The following is a 21,365-nucleotide window of genomic DNA, read 5'->3' as shown; positions in this document are numbered from 1 at the left end:
CAACTTCTGATTAAAGTCATAATCTATAATCTGTTAAGTTATAATCTATAAGCTGTTTTAACAGCTACACCAAACGGGGCCATAGGGTGGCTGTGATTTTTTCTTTTTTCTTTTTCTTTTTCTTTTTTTTTTTTGGGGGGGGGGGGGCTTGTGGGTACATGTATATTAGAGGAATCAATGTATATGTGAATATATTTTTATTTTTATTTTTAGAGGAATCATTGTGAAGTGTTCTAAAAAAAACATAATAATATTAAATAAATAAATAAAAAGGATATCTACATGGTGGACACGTGAACATGAATATCCTCAACGTATCTTTATTCTACACATGTCTAATACTAACATAGACACTGATTTTGAAGTGTCTATTAGGATTGTGGGTGGTACGATTTGATAATAAAATTATAAATGATATTTACATGAAAACCCTCTATACTATTAAAAAATATCATTTTAATCATTTAAACTATAATAGCGTACAAATGAACATCTTAAATTATTAAGAAATATCCTTTTTGCCCCTTACACTATAAAAGCATATAAATAGAACTCTTAAATTTTTGGTCTATTTCACTTTAACCTTTTTTATTAAGATGTCTAATTGATGCGTTTTAATAATTTAAGAAATTCATTTATATGTTTTTATAGATTAAGAGGTTGATTTGATACCTTAGAGAGTTAAACTGATACTTATTGATGCATGGTTCAAGGAGAAGGCAAAGGTCCATTTGATACGTTTTGATAGGGCGTCTAAACTGATGCTTTAGCAAGTTCTAAGATTGTGCCCTCTCCTTGAGCCATGCATAGCCTTCTTCAGGCAACAACTCTGCCCAAGACAATGAAAAGTTGATCTTTTTATTTAAATGGACTACACATAAACCGTTGTTCAAATTTTTGATGAATTGGGCTAAACCAACAGTTTAAAAAGATAAATTTATTATTTTTAAGTGACAAAGTGACACCAAGGTGTGCAAAAAGAAATTGAGGGGCAACAAGTAATGCATAAAGTGTTCAAAATATTTAACAGAAGTATTGAATACAATCCAAGACATATCTTACTAGTGGCATCGTTCTTAGATACGACAAAAAATTTCAATGTAATGGTAATACCATGTTATTGGTATCATCGTCCAATAATATTTGCACATTTATTTCGTATGCATATGTGACAGGTTACTTTTATCTGAAAAGTAGAGGTTCATCCTTCTAACATAAAGTCTATTATTTGTTAAGGTGCATATAGTAGTATGCTAAGTGTGAGGAAGGAATGGGAGAGCCAAGCTTTATTGGCTATGGAAAAGGCAATGGATAAGAAACTTAGTGGGAAGAAACTGAACCTGGCAAAAGAGGCCTCGGTTCTGCTCATGGCAGCACATGATGAATTGTGTTTGCATTATCTGCTTGCGTCTTCAAACCTCGATGAGGTGATTTTGTCTTCTTGTATTAGCAAGTTGAATGGTTGGAGATGATGGGATTGATTCAGTACTTGGGAAAGTGGTTGAAGAAGTACGAGAGATTTCCTTAAGTAGGTCCGTGTCCTAAAGCACCATCTATGTTGGGGTTGAAAGCTTGTGAATGGGTCCCTACGCTTGAAGACATTGTGAAATGTTTGGGGCTAGTGGTGGACGAGCATTTCTCTTCGTTGGTGTTGCATCCCGAGTTTCATGAAGAGTTGAGGTCTATAGAGGGACTTGTTATTAATTCTTTAGCTTTGGAAGCTAGACTATGTTGTTCCATGGCAAATCTAATTGAAACTTTGAGAACTGAAGATAGACGTACGTAACCTGAACTCACATCTCGTATTGCCACATCATATACTTGTTGATATATTTTGTATGATATTTAACTATTGGTGTTGTACTTTTTGATATGAACTGGAGCTAGTGAAAGTTAAAATTGCATGGCTGCTGCTGGATTCTACTACCCTCTAGTTTTTGTTCCCATCTTTGAGATTACAATTTTTATTTTTGAGTGTGTTGTCATCAAGTGAGTACTATGCTTCAAAATTGTTGTTTTAACATTAGTGGAAGGCCTTTGTATTTTCCTTATAAAATTTTCTGTGCTTATTAGTTGGCATGGTAGTTGAAGAGCAGCCAATTTTGTGTTTAAAACAAGTAGTTTCTCGCATATCATCAGAATGATCATCTCTACAGTGTAAGGGTTAGAAAAATGGAAGGGAACCAGGGGCTTGCTAAAATTAGGATTAGGGAGAGTTGGTTGGAAATGGTTCTGAATTTTGGAGTAGTAAGCAAGACGATAAAAAAGTAATGGTTTAAGTTTCTTTAATTTATGGTAATGGATTATTAGGCAAGATGATGAGTCATTCACAAGGGGCAGGAACTTAAAATCATATTCTATGTTTCTCCACCAGCTTTAATAGTAGACGCTGCAGATTTAATGTTCAGGTGCTCCTTTAACTTCTTCCTTAATTTAACTTGAAAATGAAATGGGGAATGCTCTTTTTTTAACTTAGGAAACATGGATTGATTGTTGTACAATGGAACTGGATTTTCCAAGATGGAAACATGCATACAAGATGCAAAAAATCAGGACAATACTAATGATTAATATTAGTGTGTTAATACCATATAAGTTGGAAAGTAGATTCATGGTAACTATGTTTTTGGGAGGATTAAAAGACATGATGTCAATGACTAAATGGTCTTGTAGCGTTGATAGCATGCATGACTATGACTTTTGATGATTCTCTTGTAGATAAAAGAATGAAACGTCTCTGGCTAATTCTATTGAACTGAAACATTGATAGGGAAGTCAGTGTTATTTTAGAAACTTAAGTTTACTGTAATCTATCTTATCATTTATTATTGCTCATGTGATGCCACTTGTACTGCAAGTATAATCCTATATAATTTCAACAGCATAACATAGCATTCTAGAACAAGTTTAAGTATGCCGGGTTATTATTTGTGGTTTAATCTTTCTGTATTCCATGTAGTATGCTGGTATAGAGGATTTTTTGCACCGAAAAAACATGTTTGTAATTGGAAGAAGAAATGCTCTTGACTCTACTCTATTTTTCCTTTTCTTTCTTTCTTTTTATTTTTTGTATTTTTTATAATATTTTTCTTCTGAATACAGATTGCGTATTGTTTGTAACCTCAGATCACTGATCATATCTAAATGCACACAATTTTTGCAGGTTAACCATCACTTGGTGGCTCTGGAAAGTGACTGAAAAAGGGGAGAGCGATTCCCAAGGTTTTTAGCTGTATTTTTTGGTGCTGGCATTACTGGCAACATTGAAACATTTAGTAGAAGCTAGTTTGCTCTTCAACCATGCCATGTTGAAAACGCAGTTACATTTGATTCTTGTTTTCCTCCATTAAAAGTCTTGTGTTTTAATTGAGTCCACCATTCACAACAGTCACTTATTTGCTTAAGTCGCATGTTTAAATTTTGAGTTTGTCATTCATGACAGTTGTTTATCAGAATCCTGCTGCCACAAGTTCTGTTCTTGCTTATCTTCACCTGAAGCCATCTGGGTGACCTGGGTAAGCCTCATCGGCGGCACCTGTTATAGCATGCTTGGGAACCTATAAGATTAGCTTGGATTGTGTTGTGAGTTCAATGATGTGATGTTGCTTTGTCTTAGAAGACAGCGTGAGGAGTTTGTCATTTGTATTTGAGACAGATAAGTGGCTAGTTACATTTAGGGTATTGACTAACCATGTTTTACCTATAAATGAAAATTATTATTATTTTTTTTTTATAAAAATCAAAATGTGCAATTTTATGAGGTAATTTTTATAGTTTGTTTCTGGGTAATTTTAACTTTTGGGAAAAGTGATGTAATGCTGAACAGAAAATACTGCATGAAGAGAACCGAGTAACAGCATCAAATTAGAGAAGGCATTAATATTTGGTCATTAGGTTGTTTTGAGTTTTGACTAATTAATTGCCTTTATATCTTTTCCAAGACAAACAAGGCTTGCACCAAAAATTCCCAAATTTTGCACTTTTCTGTACCTATGTGGAGCAACAGCTGTGTCCAGATCTGATCTGTTTAGTCTTGGCAGTTCATTCTAGTGATTTCATGGTCGGCAAATATGGATTAACTTGCTCTCCCAATATTGAAGAAAAGAGAAGGAAAATCAGATCCTGTTCTGGAGAAACCATCTGTGTCTTAAAGGCAACAGTCACGAAGCCAGAGAAAAACCTAGAAAGTCTGTTGTCAAGTACAGTTTGGATTGTAGGGGGTCCTAAGTGCTGGAATCGAAGGGTCTTGTAGAGATCAAATTTCACAGTTGAGGATGCCAAAGGAATAGAGTAATTCAAAGACAGTTCCAGTGACTGAAAATATTATGACAGAACAGCACTTGTTAACCCTATGAAGCAAATTCATTAAGACACAAAGCAAGCTGTGACAATTCAGAGTCTGAAACATGTAGTAGATTGGCTCAAGAAAAAACGGAGCCCTTCGCCATCAATCAAAACAAATCAACACTAGAGACATGATAATTTTAAGGTTTATGAGGGCTAAAACTCTTCAAAAGGCTAACATGTAATTAGTACAAAATTGCCTCATAACATATGGTTTGGTTTGCTATCGAGAACTACACATTTTTCTGCAGCTAATCTTCTAGCTCATATATGCATAGTTGCTACTGCTAAATGACTACTACAAGGTGCCTCTGAAAACATCTTTACAAAAAAACCAGCACAGCTTAAAATGCCATCAATACAAGTGAAAGTAAATTTTAAGTAATGAATTATGCATAAATCTGCTGTTCAAATTTTGTTACATAGGGGAAAATAGTAAATAAAACTGGCTCAATATATAAGCAAAATTTTGATGGACAGAATGGAATCCTACCATTGAGTTGTCCCATTTTCATCAGAAACCTTCTGTAAGCGTAAAAACCCGGTCAGCATAAGACTGGCTCAATATATAAGCAAAATTTTGATGGATAGAATGGAATCCTAATATTGAGTTGTCCCATTTTCATTAGAAACCTTCTGTAAGCGTAAAAACCCGGTCAGCGAGAGCCGGAGGCAGTATAGACATAGCATTTTGGATTTCCTGACAAATTATATTGACAGCTTAATTATGACAAAACATAAATTAAATGAGCATATTTGTGACTATCACCCAACAACCCATATGTACAAGTCACTAATTTGTTGACCTATCTGCTTAATCCAGATGGATCTGTGCAATGAGCACAGCACCAAAGCAGAAAAAAGAAAGTTTTTTTATAGGATCAATTGTGGCAAGCAGAGAACAATACTCTAATTGTACCACCTCAACCCAGCCAATTTGTCCACATGTTTTATTTTTAATTATTGTGTGCCAGCCATAAATATTCATTTAAACATTATATCATATTCCTTGTTTTAAACCATATAAAAGTTAAAAAGGCGCAGAAGAAATAAATAATCATATACTAGAGAAAATAGAAACTTACATCTGCTTGATATCGCGCAGAAAAGTGGATTAAAAGAATTGCTTTATTCTGAAACCTGTCTGCATAACTGATTATCTGGAATTATAATGCAAAAAGGTAAAAACAAAAATAGAGAAGCATTAGATGCCCAGACGAATACAGATTAAAACGTTCACAAGGAATAAGAAATAATGCAAACAACAAAAAGCCTTCAGATACTCAACCTCAGACAAATGAGTATGTCCATAATCTCTTGCGTTCTCCACTGTCTCTAAGTTTGTAACATAGGTGCTCTGGAAACAAGGAGACGAAACAAAGAAAAGTTATTCAAAGTGATGCTGACTCGCATATAATTTAGAAATGTATCATACTGAATTTTATGAGGTCAGCTATACCAAAATGAAATTAGATTAATGACAATGGCAATTCTTTTGTATTTATCTATAGTGTTTTCTTTTCTTCTTCCTTTTTCCACCCTGAAATTCTCCTCCTTATCTTACATCTCTTACTGAAGCTACCATGCCAAATGATATTGAAGTAATTTGATGAAGTTTGAAAAGTTTGGTTGACAAAGATTGTGTGCTTTTTGTCTGCTTCCATTCCTTCTCCTTGTTATTCTACTTCTCTTTATTTCTGTCTGAAAACCCCCAACAAGACATTTTTCCAGAAAAATAGCAGTTTATAATCCACCAAGTGTCATCCATTCTTAAAAAAAATAATCATTGAAAGCCCATTATATGTCCTTTTGTCTTCACAAACCTTAGAACCATAAAAGACTATAAGCTCTAAACCATTTAAGAGATCAAAGACTACATCACTCACGTAATCTTAGTGTCTCCCTACATTATTGCAAGATTTAGTGCAGTTTGTAAATTTTGGGTATTCTTCTGATTTATGGGCCCTCTATCCTTCACATCCAACAGCGATTAGAATCAATTCTTAACTTTAAATTCCTTTCCAAAATTATATCTACAGCCCATGTTACTCCAGGTTCAACCAAAACATAGAATGTAACCCAAGTCATTTGTTTTTTCCATGACACCACCACCAGTGCGTGGAAAAAAAGAAAAAACAAAAATGAATGGTAAAACTAACTTCTTATCTCAAATTGTTAGACCTAGTGGACAGATAGATTTATCTGGAGAAAGTTGTAATTCCCTCGTCATACATCATATACACCAAAGCACCAGACAGTAACATGCTTCTTCCACTGGCCGAAGCTCCTATTATTAGTTTGACCCTACTTCTACCTTACTAAAATGTGGATAAATTTAGAAATTAAAAAAAACAATATTAAATCGCTATGCAAAATAAAAATGAAAAAATGGATTTTATGACGATATGAACAAAAGGAGTAACCATTAAGCTTAAGCAGATGAGTAAGAGACTAAATAACAGCCAATGAGTTGTACCTCCATAATGAGAACCTTTGCCCTCAAGACGTCAATATTTGTGTCATCAACAATGAAGTCAGACGTGGTGTCTCCCGTAAAAGCAATTTCAGGCATTGTAATAGCATATGTAATCTGCCAAAGTGAAAATTCGATCATGTATAACATAGGCTTTCTAACAAGAAAATAATGGTGCCAGGGGAACTTCATAAGGTTCATCTATGTTGTCTTGCAATTAGAAAACAATTGCTTCAACATAGTTTAAAAATCTTATCGTCGATTCCCTTTTCATTTTTTCGGGAAAAGGTGATGCTGAAATTGGTCTTTATGCTCCCAACCAGTTCTAAAAGTAAACTTTCCAATGCTGTTAAAGCACGACAGTACAGTGCTAAAATGTCATGTAACATGGAGGGGGTGGGTAATGGATTCAATTCTTTCTGCTGATCAAATATTTTTTAAAAATAAATAAATAAATAAAACCTTCTATCTCTGATCAGGTCTATAAGAAAGGGAATATTTTACAAGCCATGATACTAGACCATATTTGAACTGGTTGAAACAAAATATTAAAAAACTACTTCGAGGAATCTGGCAACGGACAAAAAACAATTCCTTTCTTCGATAATGACGAAATCCAGAAATTCAAAACCTTAAATTTTAGTTCCATTTAACTCATGAAAGAAAGAAGAAAATGAATTTTCCTCAACTTTTATTCAATCTTTTCGAGGACCACCAAGAACGTGCCATGATTGGAATAGGGCATATACTAAAATACAATAGTTTGAGGTAAAACAGGTTGGTAGAAGAGAAGTTGTAAGAATTTAAAACATAATAAAAAATAAAAAGTTACGGAAAATGTTCACCGGTTTTCCTTCATGGCCACTACTTTTCCATATCTCTTTCAATATTTCTCTAAGATATGAAAAGAAAAGGAAAGAAAGAAAACATGAGAGGAAAAAATTGAACTTAAATAAATAGTGATATAGGTGGCCACAGAGTTTCATCTATGAGGATACTTAAAATAGTTAACATCCTAAAAACTCAAAAAACATTATTCTAACATGCTAAAAGCAACCATAGTCAAGACAAACCTCCACACCTGATGACTTCAAGTTCTTAATCTCACTTCCTGGGAGACCAATGTACTCCTGCTTAAGTTTCTGTCTTACTGAGTAAATTATATAACCCTGCTGGGACATGTGGAACATCCATTGGTACATAATTAGGGCTTAAAGAAAATATCATCCCTGGGTGTATATTACGGATAAACAGAAGAGAAAACATAACATTACCTGGCTTGGTATGACATGGTAAGTCTTAAATGCTATTACTTTAAGATCCTTTCTCAAATAAAACTCTTCTCCTTCAATTTATCAAAAAAAATAAAATAAAACTCGTCTCCTTCAAATATAGCATTATCTAGAGTTAAGCCAAAAGAAGGGAGAACAGAAGACTAAGCTACTCAAGTGATAAAAGCAATCTAGAAGTTAGACATTACCTACACCCAAGCCAATTAGATTATGCTTCAGCTCTGAGTGATCCATTGCTCTGTGTGCCTCAAAGAGTTTTTCCACATTCTCTTTTATAGCTGTTGGTACAATAATTGTTGGGGGTGCCATTCTGTATAAGCCACGAGTTGCCACATACATAGGCAGTCCTCCCTGCGAATAAAAACTAATGTCAGAAGTAGCAGTACCACAAGATGAAAAACATTTATTTCCATCAAAATAATAAAATTTTGGTACCCAGCAAATATATTTAAGTGTAAACTTTAGTCTGGAAACTACAATTAACAGAGAAACTGAGGTTGGCAAAGAATTTTGGGTTCAGAAGATATAATTTATATCAAACTCCTGAAGTGATGGAGACAGCTGGGATGCTAAAATTACAACAATCTGGAGAGGAAAAATATCAAGAACGAAGTATCAATTCAAATAAAGTTTTTAATTTGCACATGGGAGAGGGTAGGGGTTGAGTTGGCTTAGTTGCATTGTATCAAAACAGTTTGAAAACTTTGTGAGCTATCCTTCACATTTTCCTGTGTAATAAATTATAGAAAAGTTTGTGTTATTTATGCTTGGACTCCTTGGAGAACAATCCTTCCTTTATGAATGTACATTAAGTAGGGGAACATGCCGCAGTAAGTGGTTAATCAATCTTCTCCATGCAGTCAAAACAATGAAGCTTCTAAATACACCCTTTAAATTTCTCATTACAGCCTCCACATAAATAGTAAATCTGAGAACACCGTACCTTAAAGAAAAGTGAGTGTTAAAAAAAATGGAGTTGTTGTATTTAGAAGTACCTTTAAAACAATGCGCCAGAAAATTAATTATATCTTCTTTGAGATTATTCAGATATAAACCCAAAAAATTTCTCATTCTTGCACAAAAGTGCAGGAAGTAATAACTGGCATATATCATTCAATCATAAAAGAAAAATCGTCCAGTATACATTATTCGTCAAAGAATCACACAGCACTGGACTAACAGAACCTTTTATTTTTTATTTTTTTAATATTACAAAAAGATAATTCACTAAGTATAAACATCTCCGTATCTATCCTACAAGTTATTCCAAACATAGATGAAATTTTAAATAACAAGTAGATAGGAGATGCATATTACTAAAACACATATGCTAATCGAGAAAAACATACACATGTATACACACATACCCCTGAATAGATAGACATGAATAAAGTTGCATTTCATATGTGCATTACACACCAAAGAAAAGGAGAACTCAAAAAGTTGCACATTTTGGAACTAGCAAAATCTTAGACTAGCCAAGATGAAACCGAATTTCACTGACTGAAACAGTTTTTCATTTATGATAAAAATGGTTCCGATAACAAACAAAATTTCAATTGCAAGTACTAGTATAGACCGAGATTAATAAGATAACAGAAAAAACCATACATACAAACACAAACATATATTTTGTATACATTTTTGTATGTACGTCGTATATTTGTATATATAGAAAAGGGTAAGCAGAGCTGTTTACAATGTGATCCATGTGACCATGAGAGATGAAGATAAATTGTTGAGAAATGGCATGTTGTGGGCACCGGCCGATGTCAAAAGCCAAGTTGAGGGTCGGGAGGATTATACATGTCTCATGCCCTGCTATTGACAGACCCTCAATTGGGTAACCTCCTATGGTCATTCCCTTCCTCTTCTTCTCCTTGTTCTTCTCCAAAACTAAACCTGAGGATGAGTCATCGCCAATGTGTTTCTCTTCTGATTTTGAACTTATCAGCTTCGTTTCCATTTCAGTAACAAACAAGTCCCAAAACTCTGGATTAAACTTGGAAAATGTCTGTAAATAATAGAGAAAATGAAGGAGAAAAGTCCTTAGACCACATTTGGTATGAGGAAATGAAATGTTGTGGGAATGGAATGATGTTCCCACTTCATTGTTTGGTTGCCAACTTGAAAATGACATGTGAATGGTATAACCATTCTCATTTCAAAGTTTGGTTATACCTATTCAAGTGCTACAATGGGCTAAAATTTTATGTCTAAATGACTAAAATGTGATTGTACACATTAATGAAATTTACAACAGCAAAAGCAAAACAAGTCCAATTGAAACAAGAGATACACTTATTTCAAAGCCAAACTTAATATCAGTAGACAGAATTATAACATCAAATATCAGGGAAAAAGGAATTCTCGCTAAATCAGACAACACCAATTGAATGAGGGTTAACATTTCAAGGCTATTTAAAATGTAAGTAAACATATCAATTATCACTTAAACCTTCATTACTTAAAATATAAGATACTATTTGGGGGAAAAAAATATTTGGGTGACCAACAAATTCAATCTATGCTTCAATTTTCAGCCAACTCAAGTAACACACAGAATGACCAAAATTTTTAGAGGCAACTTTGAGTTGAGTACATAGGGACACCCATGAGGCTTAACAACACAAAATTTTAAATTCATCAAACGGTCAACCTGCCTCCATGGCATACCACTAGATTGTTCAGTTGTGTTTTTATCCTTCTTTCTCTGACAAAGGCTTATTTGCATGTATAGATTTTTTTCGTCTTGCACTGATTGCATCTATGGATTCTCTCCCTTAGATACCCCATGTACATACACACACACACGAGAAGGTAGTAGGTTTTAATTCCACACCCAAATGTAAAACAATTTCAATTTTTCAAAGAATTATTGTTTATTTATTTTTTTTATTATTCCTTTGAGGCTTGTTCTTGATTTGAGGGGCAAGATTATTAATGTAACTGCTATTGACAGAATATCAATGGGGGAAAAAAATCAGGTTTTTTTCTGGCTTTTATTTCCTCAATTATATGGGCTATACAAACTGTGAAATTTTGATTCTGACCTAAGAATCGTAATTCAATTTAACAATAACACAAGCATATACACAACTTGAAATTTAAAATTTTACACCAACCACCTAACAATAACAATAAACTAAAAGAAGAGGTTGAAATTCAAGAAAATCAATATAGATCAGAGTTACCAAATTCAAACTAATAACAGGGAATCACCTTTTATGAAAATGATTGATTGTATTGGGGGCAAAGGCAGAGAGTGTTGGATTGGAGGGCTTTAGAATAATACTACAATGTCCTAAGACAAGTTCCGGAGAGAGCAGAGCTGGTACTGAGGCGAGGTCAAGCATGTGTGAGGACAAAGAAGGGGAGGTTCGCTGCTTTTCAAACCTCTTTTGTACGTTATTATTTACTAGTGAAAGGGCCGCGTGCAAGGCATGCTAACTAATGCCCAGCTAGTGCCCATTACATTTGTGTATTTACATGAGTTTTGAGCTATTGCATAAAACACACAAAATTAGCAACTTGATCATGAATACAACAAGATCGACTGAACAATACCAAGTTTTTAACAAATACTATTACTTATACCAAAAAAAAAAAAAAAACCTATTACAAGACTATTTTCCCAACAAAATTGTCATTCCTAAAAATATGATGTAATAAAAATAAAGCAATTGTTTCTCTATTTGACAAATGAACAAGTACTCAATAATCCTTAATGGCAGGACTTGAAATCCCTCATCAATTGTGAACCCACTTTTACTTGGTATATTATGTGTAAGATGGGCCAAACCATGCTTGTATGTAATGCTGTGAGTCCTACCACACCATCTCTTCCATGAACTGAATTTTCTATTAAATCCTCAACCAGAGTTGCTCTGCATTATATTTGTTAGAATGAAATATCAAGTTTTCATAATTTAGCATTTCAAATCAAATACTACCTTCTAGATCCCATCAACTCCTTCAATCTAAATGCATACCAAATAGATCAAGATCATGTGAATAATCAAACATGATTTGTTTGCAGAACTTTTATTCTACTTGCTTAAAGCATAAAAAAATAATTTAAAAACAATAAATAGAATGGTTATCAACCCTTCTTATTTAATAGTTTAATGGGGAAAAATAAAATAACATAAAAAAACAATACAAAGGTAGACCATAATAACTATTATCAGACATCCTTATTTGCATGGATTGGAGCTAAGATAAGTAGCTAATCATCTGCTTGAAAAGAAGGAAATAGAGAACATACCTACAAGCAAATTCTTATGAGGGTTAGATTCAAATCATTGTGTTTTATGCAGTTCAAACATTGAGCATGCATGCAAATTGACTCATTCAAAATTCAAAGAGAAAATTAATCAGCAAGATGGTGCAAATTTCATAGCGAGGGAATTTCACATCTAAAAGTTAGACCAAACCCACAAGCTTAGTTTTTTGAGCCTTTCATATTTGATAATTAGCTTCTGGTAATAAGGTCTAGTTTGCTATTAGATGTTTTTAGCAACTTGCATTCACTAAATTGGATCACCGATGGTCATTCCACAACATCAGTTCTAGATTAACAACAAGCAGAAGCAAAATTGGATTCTATGTTTAAAAGATAAAAAATAAAAAATAAATAAAAATCATCATTGGAGCATAGTAGTGTTTTCTTTAATATTTGAAATAGATTTTGAGTGCATGAATGCAAGTAATGTTTCGGGTTAGGTTTAATGATCACACTGTACTACAAAGTATTGATTCAATAATTCCAATGATCTAATTAATCGTTGGAACCTTCGTCTGAAAATAGATCTTTTACAACGTGTGAAAGGAGTTTTTTCTATCCAATGGAAATTTTTTGACAAGTTCCAACTCTTCAGGGAAAATTTTAGTCTAAAGTTGGGGGATGGCAAGAATATTAATTTCTGGCAGGACAAATGGCTTGATGAGAGACCCTAGTTGCAGATTTTTCCAACTTTCAAATAATAAGGATGGAAATGTGGCTAATCTTTAGTCGATTTAGGTATAAAATATCATATTATTCAGTTGGGATTATGATTTGAGGCCCAAAAAAATAGGTAAAATTAGTGTTTGGTCCTTGCAATTTTTTTTGCAACTCACAAAAATTATTCCAAAAAAACTATTTCCACAAGAAGAGAAAAACGATGAACAAAGAAGGAAAAAAATTAAAAACAAAAATCAGATATTGTATGTATGAAAACCCTAACTTATGAAAAACGAACCTCAACGATAGGAGAGGGGAGTGTGAGAACTCTGGCAGGAGGGAGAAGTGCAATACCTCGTTCGCTGCAGATGTCGACGGTGGTAGTAGTCACCGGTGGGTCTTCCTCCTCCGTCTCCTTCGATTTCTTCTCTCTCCCTCTCTCTCTTCTCTAGGCAACACAAGCGTGATTTGTGTTTTCTTGGTTTTCTTTTTGGAAAATGCTATCACCCAAATGATTTATTAAAATTTTTACCAAACTTCTCACATGGTGTGGGACTTACATAAATTCATATGTACGTAGGTTTTATGCTTATATAAAAGGTTTGATAAAAAATTTAGTAAATCATTTGGGTCTCTACCAAACTTCTCACATGGATATGGGCCCCACACTATGACGCACCGACACGTTCCCAGGGCTGGCGTACGAGTGTCGGACACGGACACGGACACGCGTCGGACAAGCTATGGACACGTGTCCGACACTCTCTCTAACGTGTCCTCTCTTTTTTTTTTGAATTTTTTCAGTTGGACACGCGATGGACACGCGATGACACTTTCTGGACACAGATCGAAAAACCCTAAGCTATTAGAGAGAAAGAGGGAAAGAGATCGAAGGAGAGATTGATTGAACGAAAAAGCCCGAATCTGTTCAAAAGAGATGAATCAAAGAAGCCCTAACCTAAGGTAATCTTCTTCGTCTTCTCTGTCCTTCGTCATCTCTGCTCATCTTCTTCTCTAGTTCATCTTCTCTGCTCATCTTCGTTTCTGATTCATCTTCTTTGGTTCGTCTCTCTTTTCTTCTTCTGTTTTCTCTTTTTGATTTCACTCCCTTTTTTTCACTTCTCTCTCCTTTTCTCATCCCGTCTCTTTCCCTTCCTTTTTATTTCCTAATTACATCTCTCTCTCTCTCTCTCTCTCCTTCCTTTTTTTTTTCTTTTATCTTTATTTTATTAAACCTAAAATTTATAGAATAAATTATTTTTATTTAAAAAAAAATCAATTTTTATTAAATTTTTTTAAGAAATATGTTTATTAATTTTAATAAAATTTAAGAAATATGTTTATTAATTTTATTATTATTATTATAATTGTATAGGAACTAATAATTTTTTTTTTTAATTTTAGACATATAATAAATAAATAAAATTATATATATTAAACGTGTCCCCAGCGTGTCGTGTCTTCTATTTTTTGAAAATTTGCGTGTCCGCATGTCCGTGTCGTGTCTCGTGTCCATGTCCGTGCAACATAAGCCCCACACAAATCCACGTGTGTGTGGGTCCCATACGCATATGAGAGATTTGGTAAAAAATTTGATAAATCATTTTGGGTCTCTAGCATACCTCTTTGTTTTTAGGCTTTTAAGAGGCAAAACAGACATTTCAACACATGAAATGTTACTGTCCATCCAAGACAGAAAACACTATTCACTATACATTGGTGCTCTATATATATACTAGTTAAAGGGATGCGTGCAAGGCACACTAACTAATGCCCAGCTAGTGCCCATTACATTTGTTTAGAACTGAAATTTATAAACATATTAAGTCTAAAGTAGAAAATTATACGGAGAGAAAAACATTATGTACATATAAACTTAAGCTATCTATTTAGTGGAAAACAATTGCAAGAGAATTTCTCTCTAAATTTCAATATATCACAAGAGATAAACATAACTGGTAATACTCAAAAATAAGTGTAACAAAATAACCAAGGCCATTTTTCACTTGTAGACTCGGAAGGGCGATCCTCATGGTGAACTCACTTGGAAAAGAAAAAAGAAATGTGACAAAATAACTAAGGTCATTTTTCACACTTGTAGAATTGGAAGGGTGATCTTCACAGTGAACTGACTACATTCCAGACGGAAGCCTTCTTAGCTTGGCATGTAGTTTTTGATTCACTTACTTGCTCAGCCATGAAAAAGAAAAGAAAAAGTTCGTAATAAACTCAAATATTCGCAAGATGGAAAAAACAATTCATAATGGTTACTGAAATGATTTACATTAACATAACCAAGGTTATTTCACAGATTTGTTTTTGAGTGGCAAAAGAAAGGGAGAATATATTACAATGATCTAGGAGGAAAAAAAATTGCATCATTGTCCAAAACACCTCATCCCAACTGTGTTGGTACCTAGTGGTGGACCAATCATGTGCACTCCTAGCAGCAAACAAACAAATACAAATAGAGTTGATAACAATTCAACTCAAACCAACAATGAATGCAACACACAACAACCAAGCTTAAACAGCAAGTAGAAGCAGTTAAACTGTTGCTAGGCCTTTCATGCAATCACCTAGTTCTCTTAACTCAAAGTTTGGTTGTACACTTTCAAATGCACATTCATTCCCTATGTTTTGAGCACATTCATTCAAGTTTTTTGTGATCAAAACCAGTCTACCAGTGTAATAGCCCATCAACAGCCCCAGGTATGAAATACACATTCAAGTGCTTTTTAAAATGTATTTAAAAACAAAGAACAAAAAAAATAAATGGGCAGTCAACATTAAGCATGAAAATTTAATCGGTATTACTGAGTTTGCATATTAATTTAAGATATTTGGTAGAAGAAAAAATAAAATAATCAATTGTGAAATAACTTCTTCCAAACATCATTTCCCACCTCCCAACATGTAGACACAAAACAAAATATGTATTTTAAACATAATTAGAAATGCACTGGATAGATAAGAAAAATGAAAACAAAAGTGCAATTGAGAAATTATACCAAATGTTTTAGACTTGATCATTCGAAATGCAAACATTTGTTTGTTAAAATTAACAAATTGTTTTCAAACTTAAAAGTAGCCTACTTCATAAAGGGTACACTTTTTGTTGTATAATTTATTCAATGCAGTTTTTGTTTTGTCTAAGTTGAAATAATGAACATATAATGCTTGAGATCATTATAACGATTATCTGAAATATTATGTATACAAATTATCAAGTAACAATTACCTTTAATTTGTGGTTTCAGAAATTATAATAGCTAAAAATTAGAAGGTACTCACCTTGATCTTGTTAATCCTATGTATTTGGTAAACTATATTGTTGTCACAAAATCCATTATTTCCCTGCAATAGAGACCGAGAAAGTGTAATCTTAGCCTACAACTCTCTCAAATCCCATATTTGTGCACACATAACCAGAGAAAGAAGAAATGCATATCCATGTCTAGATGATTGCTGTTATACACCTAGAATTTGTTTATTAAATGATACACAAATGAAAAAAATATGAAGCAAGTAACAAAATCTACTAAAGGTAACACAGGAAATAATAAAACTTATTGCAAACTCACATCACGTAGAAATATGAAACCACTAAGTATGAAGCAAACCATTGGCCAAGACTCCAATGGCTATGTGTAGTTTTCCTCACATTTCTATTTAACCCTCAATAATGGCCCAAGGCACTGACCCCCAATCAAATTAAAACATGATTCATACTAATGTGGTATAATTCTCTTTTATGAATGAAACTCAAACAAAAGTCCTTTCCAAACCCCCAAAAAAAAAGCAATGAAGAGAAAAGATTGGATCTTTAACAGTTCAAATCAACGTTTAAGAGTGATCTTAATAAATTGTTGATGTTTATGGAACATGTAAAGAAATATAGTGACACAATATGTTAGCTGATGAACATAAGGAATACGAAGCCAAAGCAAAACCACCCCACAACCCTTCTAAATAGAAACAAAAACAGAACCAAGTTCCACAAAAAAATCGTGAGAAACAAAAATGAAAAATAGGCAGGAAAAAAAATCAAGACCCCCTTACGCAGCAACAAAAAAAAAAAAAAATGTATAGGATCTGGAAAAAAGGCAAAAACCCTAACTTTGTTAGTCGACCTCTCATAGAATTCCCATTTATGATCAAACAAGGAAGACGAAGACAAAGCACAACCACCACACGTCCCTTCAAAATAGAAATAGAAAAAGAAGCAAGTAAACAAAAAAAAAAATTTGTTAACAAAGAAAAATTAAAAATCAGACCCCCTTCTAATGCAAATAAATAAAAAAATAAAATAATGTACAATAGCTGAAAGAAGGCAAGAACCTTAATTTTGTTAGGCAAACTCTCATAGAAGTTCATAATCAAAGCAGGAAGACGAAGACAAAGCACAACAAACTCACAATCCTAAAGCAAATAAACCAAAAAAAAAAATGAAAACCCCCATTTTATGCACCCAAAAAAAAAAAAAAAAAAAGGCATAATGTTTAGTACATGGAAAGAAAGAAGAAACCCTGATTTTGTTAGGCAAACTCTCACAATACCTCCGTTCATGATCAAAGAAGGAAGATCACGACAAAAACAAAGACAAAGCACAACTACCACACAAAGCAAGTAACAAAAACAGAATTGCACCAACAAATTAATCATCTATTCAATTCCTCAAAAATCAAAGATAGGACAAAATACAAAACTTTTCCAATAAGAGAATTAGCAAGAACATACTTGTTGGTAAAGGGAACTATGTTAACCTACTACTTTTTGACCACATCAGTGATTATGTGGCAATTTGTCTTCCAAGTATTTTATCAAATAATTCAAACAAAAAATTCAAACACCCAATGGATATTATCTTTAAAAAGAACAAAATCTCTAGTATTCAACCTAAAGAACTAAATTCCATCACAATATTGATTATATGTTTAGCCCGTCAGAGCTAGAATTGGGTTTTGAAGTTCAATTGTTGGCATTAAACACATCTTCAAAATTCATTTCAAAGCCAAATAGGAAAACACCAAAAAAAAATTTGAATCACACAAATTGAGTTTTTAATTCTTTATTTGCACAAACCCTAAAAGTTTAACAACATATAAAATCCATAAAAATTAACTCAAAAATAAAAAAAATATTATAGACAAATTACAAAGCTAAATAATAAACCCTTAAAATTTTCTGAATCACACAAATTAAGTTATTGATCTACACAAAACTCAAAAATTTAAGAGTCATACCTGGATGAATGCCCAAAATAAAAATACCCACACATCATGGTAATCATAGAAACTAAAGAAAATGGAATCGATAACAAGAAGAACGATAGAAAAATCAGAACTTACCCAAAAACATTGTAGCACTTACTTTATTTTGTACACTTTGATTTTCAAATAAGAATATAATTAAAAAAAAAAAAAAAAAAAACAACAACAACAACAAACAAACAAACAACGAAATTTACCATATTAGAACTCAGAAATCCATGTTCCAAAGACCCTATGTAGAAGAAAAATCAATTTCTTTGATTGAATCTAAAGATATGGTTCGAAATTGTGGATTAGCTCTAAAACACACAACAAAATCATAATGAAATCAAACATTTAACAACACAAAGAACAAATGAGGAAGAGAAAAAATAACAAAATTGCGAAATTTACCGTATTAGAACTCAGAAATCCATCAAAAAACCCTCTGTTGATTAAAAATCAATTTCCTTGATTGAATTTGAACACAATTCCAAGTCAATAAATTTATCAAAGAATTTTTCTTTCACAGTGCAAAAGAAAAAAGAAAAAAAGAAAAGATAAACAACTCATTCCTATGTTTGGGATTGAAAAGAAAAGATTAATCTTGGATTAAAAAGATAATAATTTGAAGAATTCTTTTCAAAATGAATTTTTTTAGTGTACTAAAAAAAAAAAAAAAAAATCTTAGACTTGACTCACTGTTTAAGGTGATTGGGACTTTGTTCAGAGAAGGCCTATCAAATTAGTATTAGTCAACAATTTAGATGTTTGGGACTTTGTGCAATTATCATTTTCATAGTTTTTTTTCTATGTTTTTGATTGTCTTGGTTTGTATGAAATGTTGTGAAAATGCTTAGAAATACATATTTTTTTTTGTGAGTTTCAATAGAAAGTTTTTCGTTATTGTGGCCTGTATGAACTAAAGGTTCACTTTACTAAAAGTCTCTAATTCAGCAATTAGAGGTTGCCAAGGAGAGCTATTGAATGTTACAATTCAGTATCTTCACTATATTGAAGGAAATCTTATACTATGATTCTCTGTCCTTGAGAACCAAAGTCTTTATGGGATTTTAATCTTGCATTTATTGTTGATAAGTTATTTGACAAATATTAGTGGGATGTAGGTTGAGGAATGGGCAAGTTCTTCAGGTGGAATGAGTGATTCTGAGGTCTGTGTGCCAGACACAAATGATGAAGAACATTACTTTACATCTGGTGATATACCCAAGTTGCAGTTTAGGTAGAACTTTTGATGAAAAACTGTTTATAAATTCTTTAGATCATTGTGTTTTAACAATTAATTGTGTATTTTTTCATTAGGAAAAATATTTCGAGGGCCCATTGGGATGATGAGATGGGAATGGCTGAGGTAGTTGGGAAGAAGGGTAGCATGTGGACAACACTAGGAATAGTCCACAGCAGTAAGATCTATTGCTCAATTGAAGAGACTCTGTAAGTGATGTAATGATGTTCTTTGAATTTTCCACTCTTATCCTCATTGTAATGGTGAAGGCACACTGAAGATCAAAGTGATAATCAATAATATAAGGATTGATGAAGTTATTTGATGTTTACCCTCCTAATAGCAAATTTAGAAAGTCATCTCCTGGCAGTCCAAGTTTCGTTTTCTGCATGACCAGGTAATAAATATTGTTGATATTTTGAAGTTATATTATGCCTCTGTTCTCTTCTTGTTGCTGTCAATGATGTTTCAATCTCACTATTTTCCCCTTCATTTTATTTTATAACTACTTGGTGTTGTCTTTAGGTTGTCTTTTGTGTTACCATTCATATTATACACCCATCCTAACATCATAACCCTGATTTTCTGCTCTAACCATACCACAATCTGACCCCAAGATCAGATTGTATTATATATATACTGTTAGGAGACTTCACAATTGTTAACCAAAAAAAAAAAAAAAAAAGACATTTCACAAGCAGACAACCCTAACTTCAACGAAAAAGGAGGAAAAAATGACAAATTCAAACTGGTTCAATCTGTTTTTTGCAACCCACAAAAACTATTCCAAAAAAACTATTTTCACAAGAAGAGAAAAACGATGAACAGGGAAGAAAAGAAAAATTAAAAACAAAAATCAGATATTGTATGTATGAAAACCCTAACTTCTGAAAAACGAACCTGAACGATGGGAGAGGGCAGTGTGAGAACTCTGGCAGGAGGGAGAAGTGAAAGAGCTCGTTCGCTGCTTAGCTGCCGCGGGCGGATGTCGACGGTGGCGGTAGTCACCGGTGGGTCTTCCTCCTCCGTTTCCTTCGATTTCTTCTCTCTCCCTCTCTCTCTTCTCTAGGCAACACAAGCGTAACTTGTGTTTTGTTGGTTTTCTTTTTGGAAAACAACCTTGCTTCATACCCCAGTGGGGTCGCGCCCAGTGACGTGGCGCGCTCCCACTGGTCGGAAATCAAAAAAAGAAAAAAAAAAAAAAAAAAAACAACAGTATTTCCGGACCAACCCCAGTTGACACCTCACTGGGTGTCACCCCCAGCTGGGGGTAGCAAGCATTTTTCTTTGGAAAACAACAATGCTAGAGGGTCACAATTTTTTGTGGCCTAGCTCAAAAATGTCAAAACGACGTCGTTTTGGCATGTTTTACACCAAAAATGACGTCGTTTTAACAGTTTTGAACCATTATGACCACAAAAATTGTGGCCCTCAAACATTTTTCTTTAGAAAATGCCATCACCCAATTGATTTATGAAGGTATGGTGTGGGCAGTGAGTTGCCCCTTTTTTTCTTTTTTTTTTCTTTTGACTTTTTTAGTTTAGCGTTAGAATAGTTTGGAAAATGTTTTTGATTTTTTTAATTTTTTTGACTTTTTTTTTTATGAGAGAAAGAATATAATAATTATGTGTTAAATGTGATATTTTGTCTTATTAAGTTAAAAAGTTTATTTAATTTTTTGTGACTATTTTAACCAAAAAAAGCCCCCAAATCCTCTTCTCAAACCATGCCTAAATTTTTTACCAAACTTTTCCTATGCTGTGCGGTTCATATAAATTCATAAAGTAATGCTAGAGATTTCAAAAAAATTATT

The 21,365-nt window shown here is 33.3% G+C and overlaps 1 protein-coding gene and 1 pseudogene across 7 annotated transcripts; one reads left to right on the top strand and one right to left on the bottom strand.

Moving 5' to 3' along the window:
- Positions 1-1,174: 1,174 nt before the first annotated feature.
- Positions 1,175-1,952, top strand: LOC145812760 (uncharacterized; annotated as a pseudogene). Its single transcript, XR_014356273.1, has one exon. The product of XR_014356273.1 is annotated as an uncharacterized LOC145812760 (transcript).
- A 2,757-nt stretch (positions 1,953-4,709) lies between these two features.
- TRZ1 (tRNAse Z1) lies at positions 4,710-20,678 on the bottom strand. 6 transcript variants are annotated; one of them, XM_082907923.1, is made up of 11 exons: positions 20,453-20,599; positions 16,349-16,411; positions 11,332-11,996; positions 9,809-10,123; positions 8,298-8,460; positions 8,092-8,162; positions 7,891-7,986; positions 6,821-6,934; positions 5,633-5,701; positions 5,430-5,504; positions 4,710-5,044 (listed from the first exon to the last, which is right to left on the bottom strand). In XM_082907923.1, exons 4-11 carry the CDS (start codon positions 10,073-10,075, stop codon positions 4,970-4,972), a joined length of 930 nt encoding a protein of 309 aa, XP_082764049.1. In that variant the 5' UTR covers positions 10,076-10,123; positions 11,332-11,996; positions 16,349-16,411; positions 20,453-20,599; the 3' UTR covers positions 4,710-4,969. The 6 variants fall into 6 exon arrangements, 5 of the variants coding, with proteins under 5 accessions (XP_082764049.1, XP_082764048.1, XP_082764050.1 ...); XM_082907922.1 differs by lacking the exon at positions 11,332-11,996 and having other exon boundaries at positions 20,453-20,678; XM_082907924.1 differs by lacking the exons at positions 11,332-11,996; positions 16,349-16,411 and having other exon boundaries at positions 20,453-20,668.
- Between the last annotated feature and the right edge of the window lie 687 nt (positions 20,679-21,365).

This window comes from Camellia sinensis, chromosome 15 (genome assembly GCF_055761805.1).
Source record: "Camellia sinensis isolate YWXY chromosome 15, ASM5576180v1, whole genome shotgun sequence".
In the NCBI taxonomy this organism is placed as follows: domain Eukaryota; kingdom Viridiplantae; phylum Streptophyta; class Magnoliopsida; order Ericales; family Theaceae; genus Camellia; species Camellia sinensis.
The sequence above is the reverse complement of the archived record's forward strand: the minus strand, read 5'-3'. Positions and strand labels throughout refer to the sequence as shown.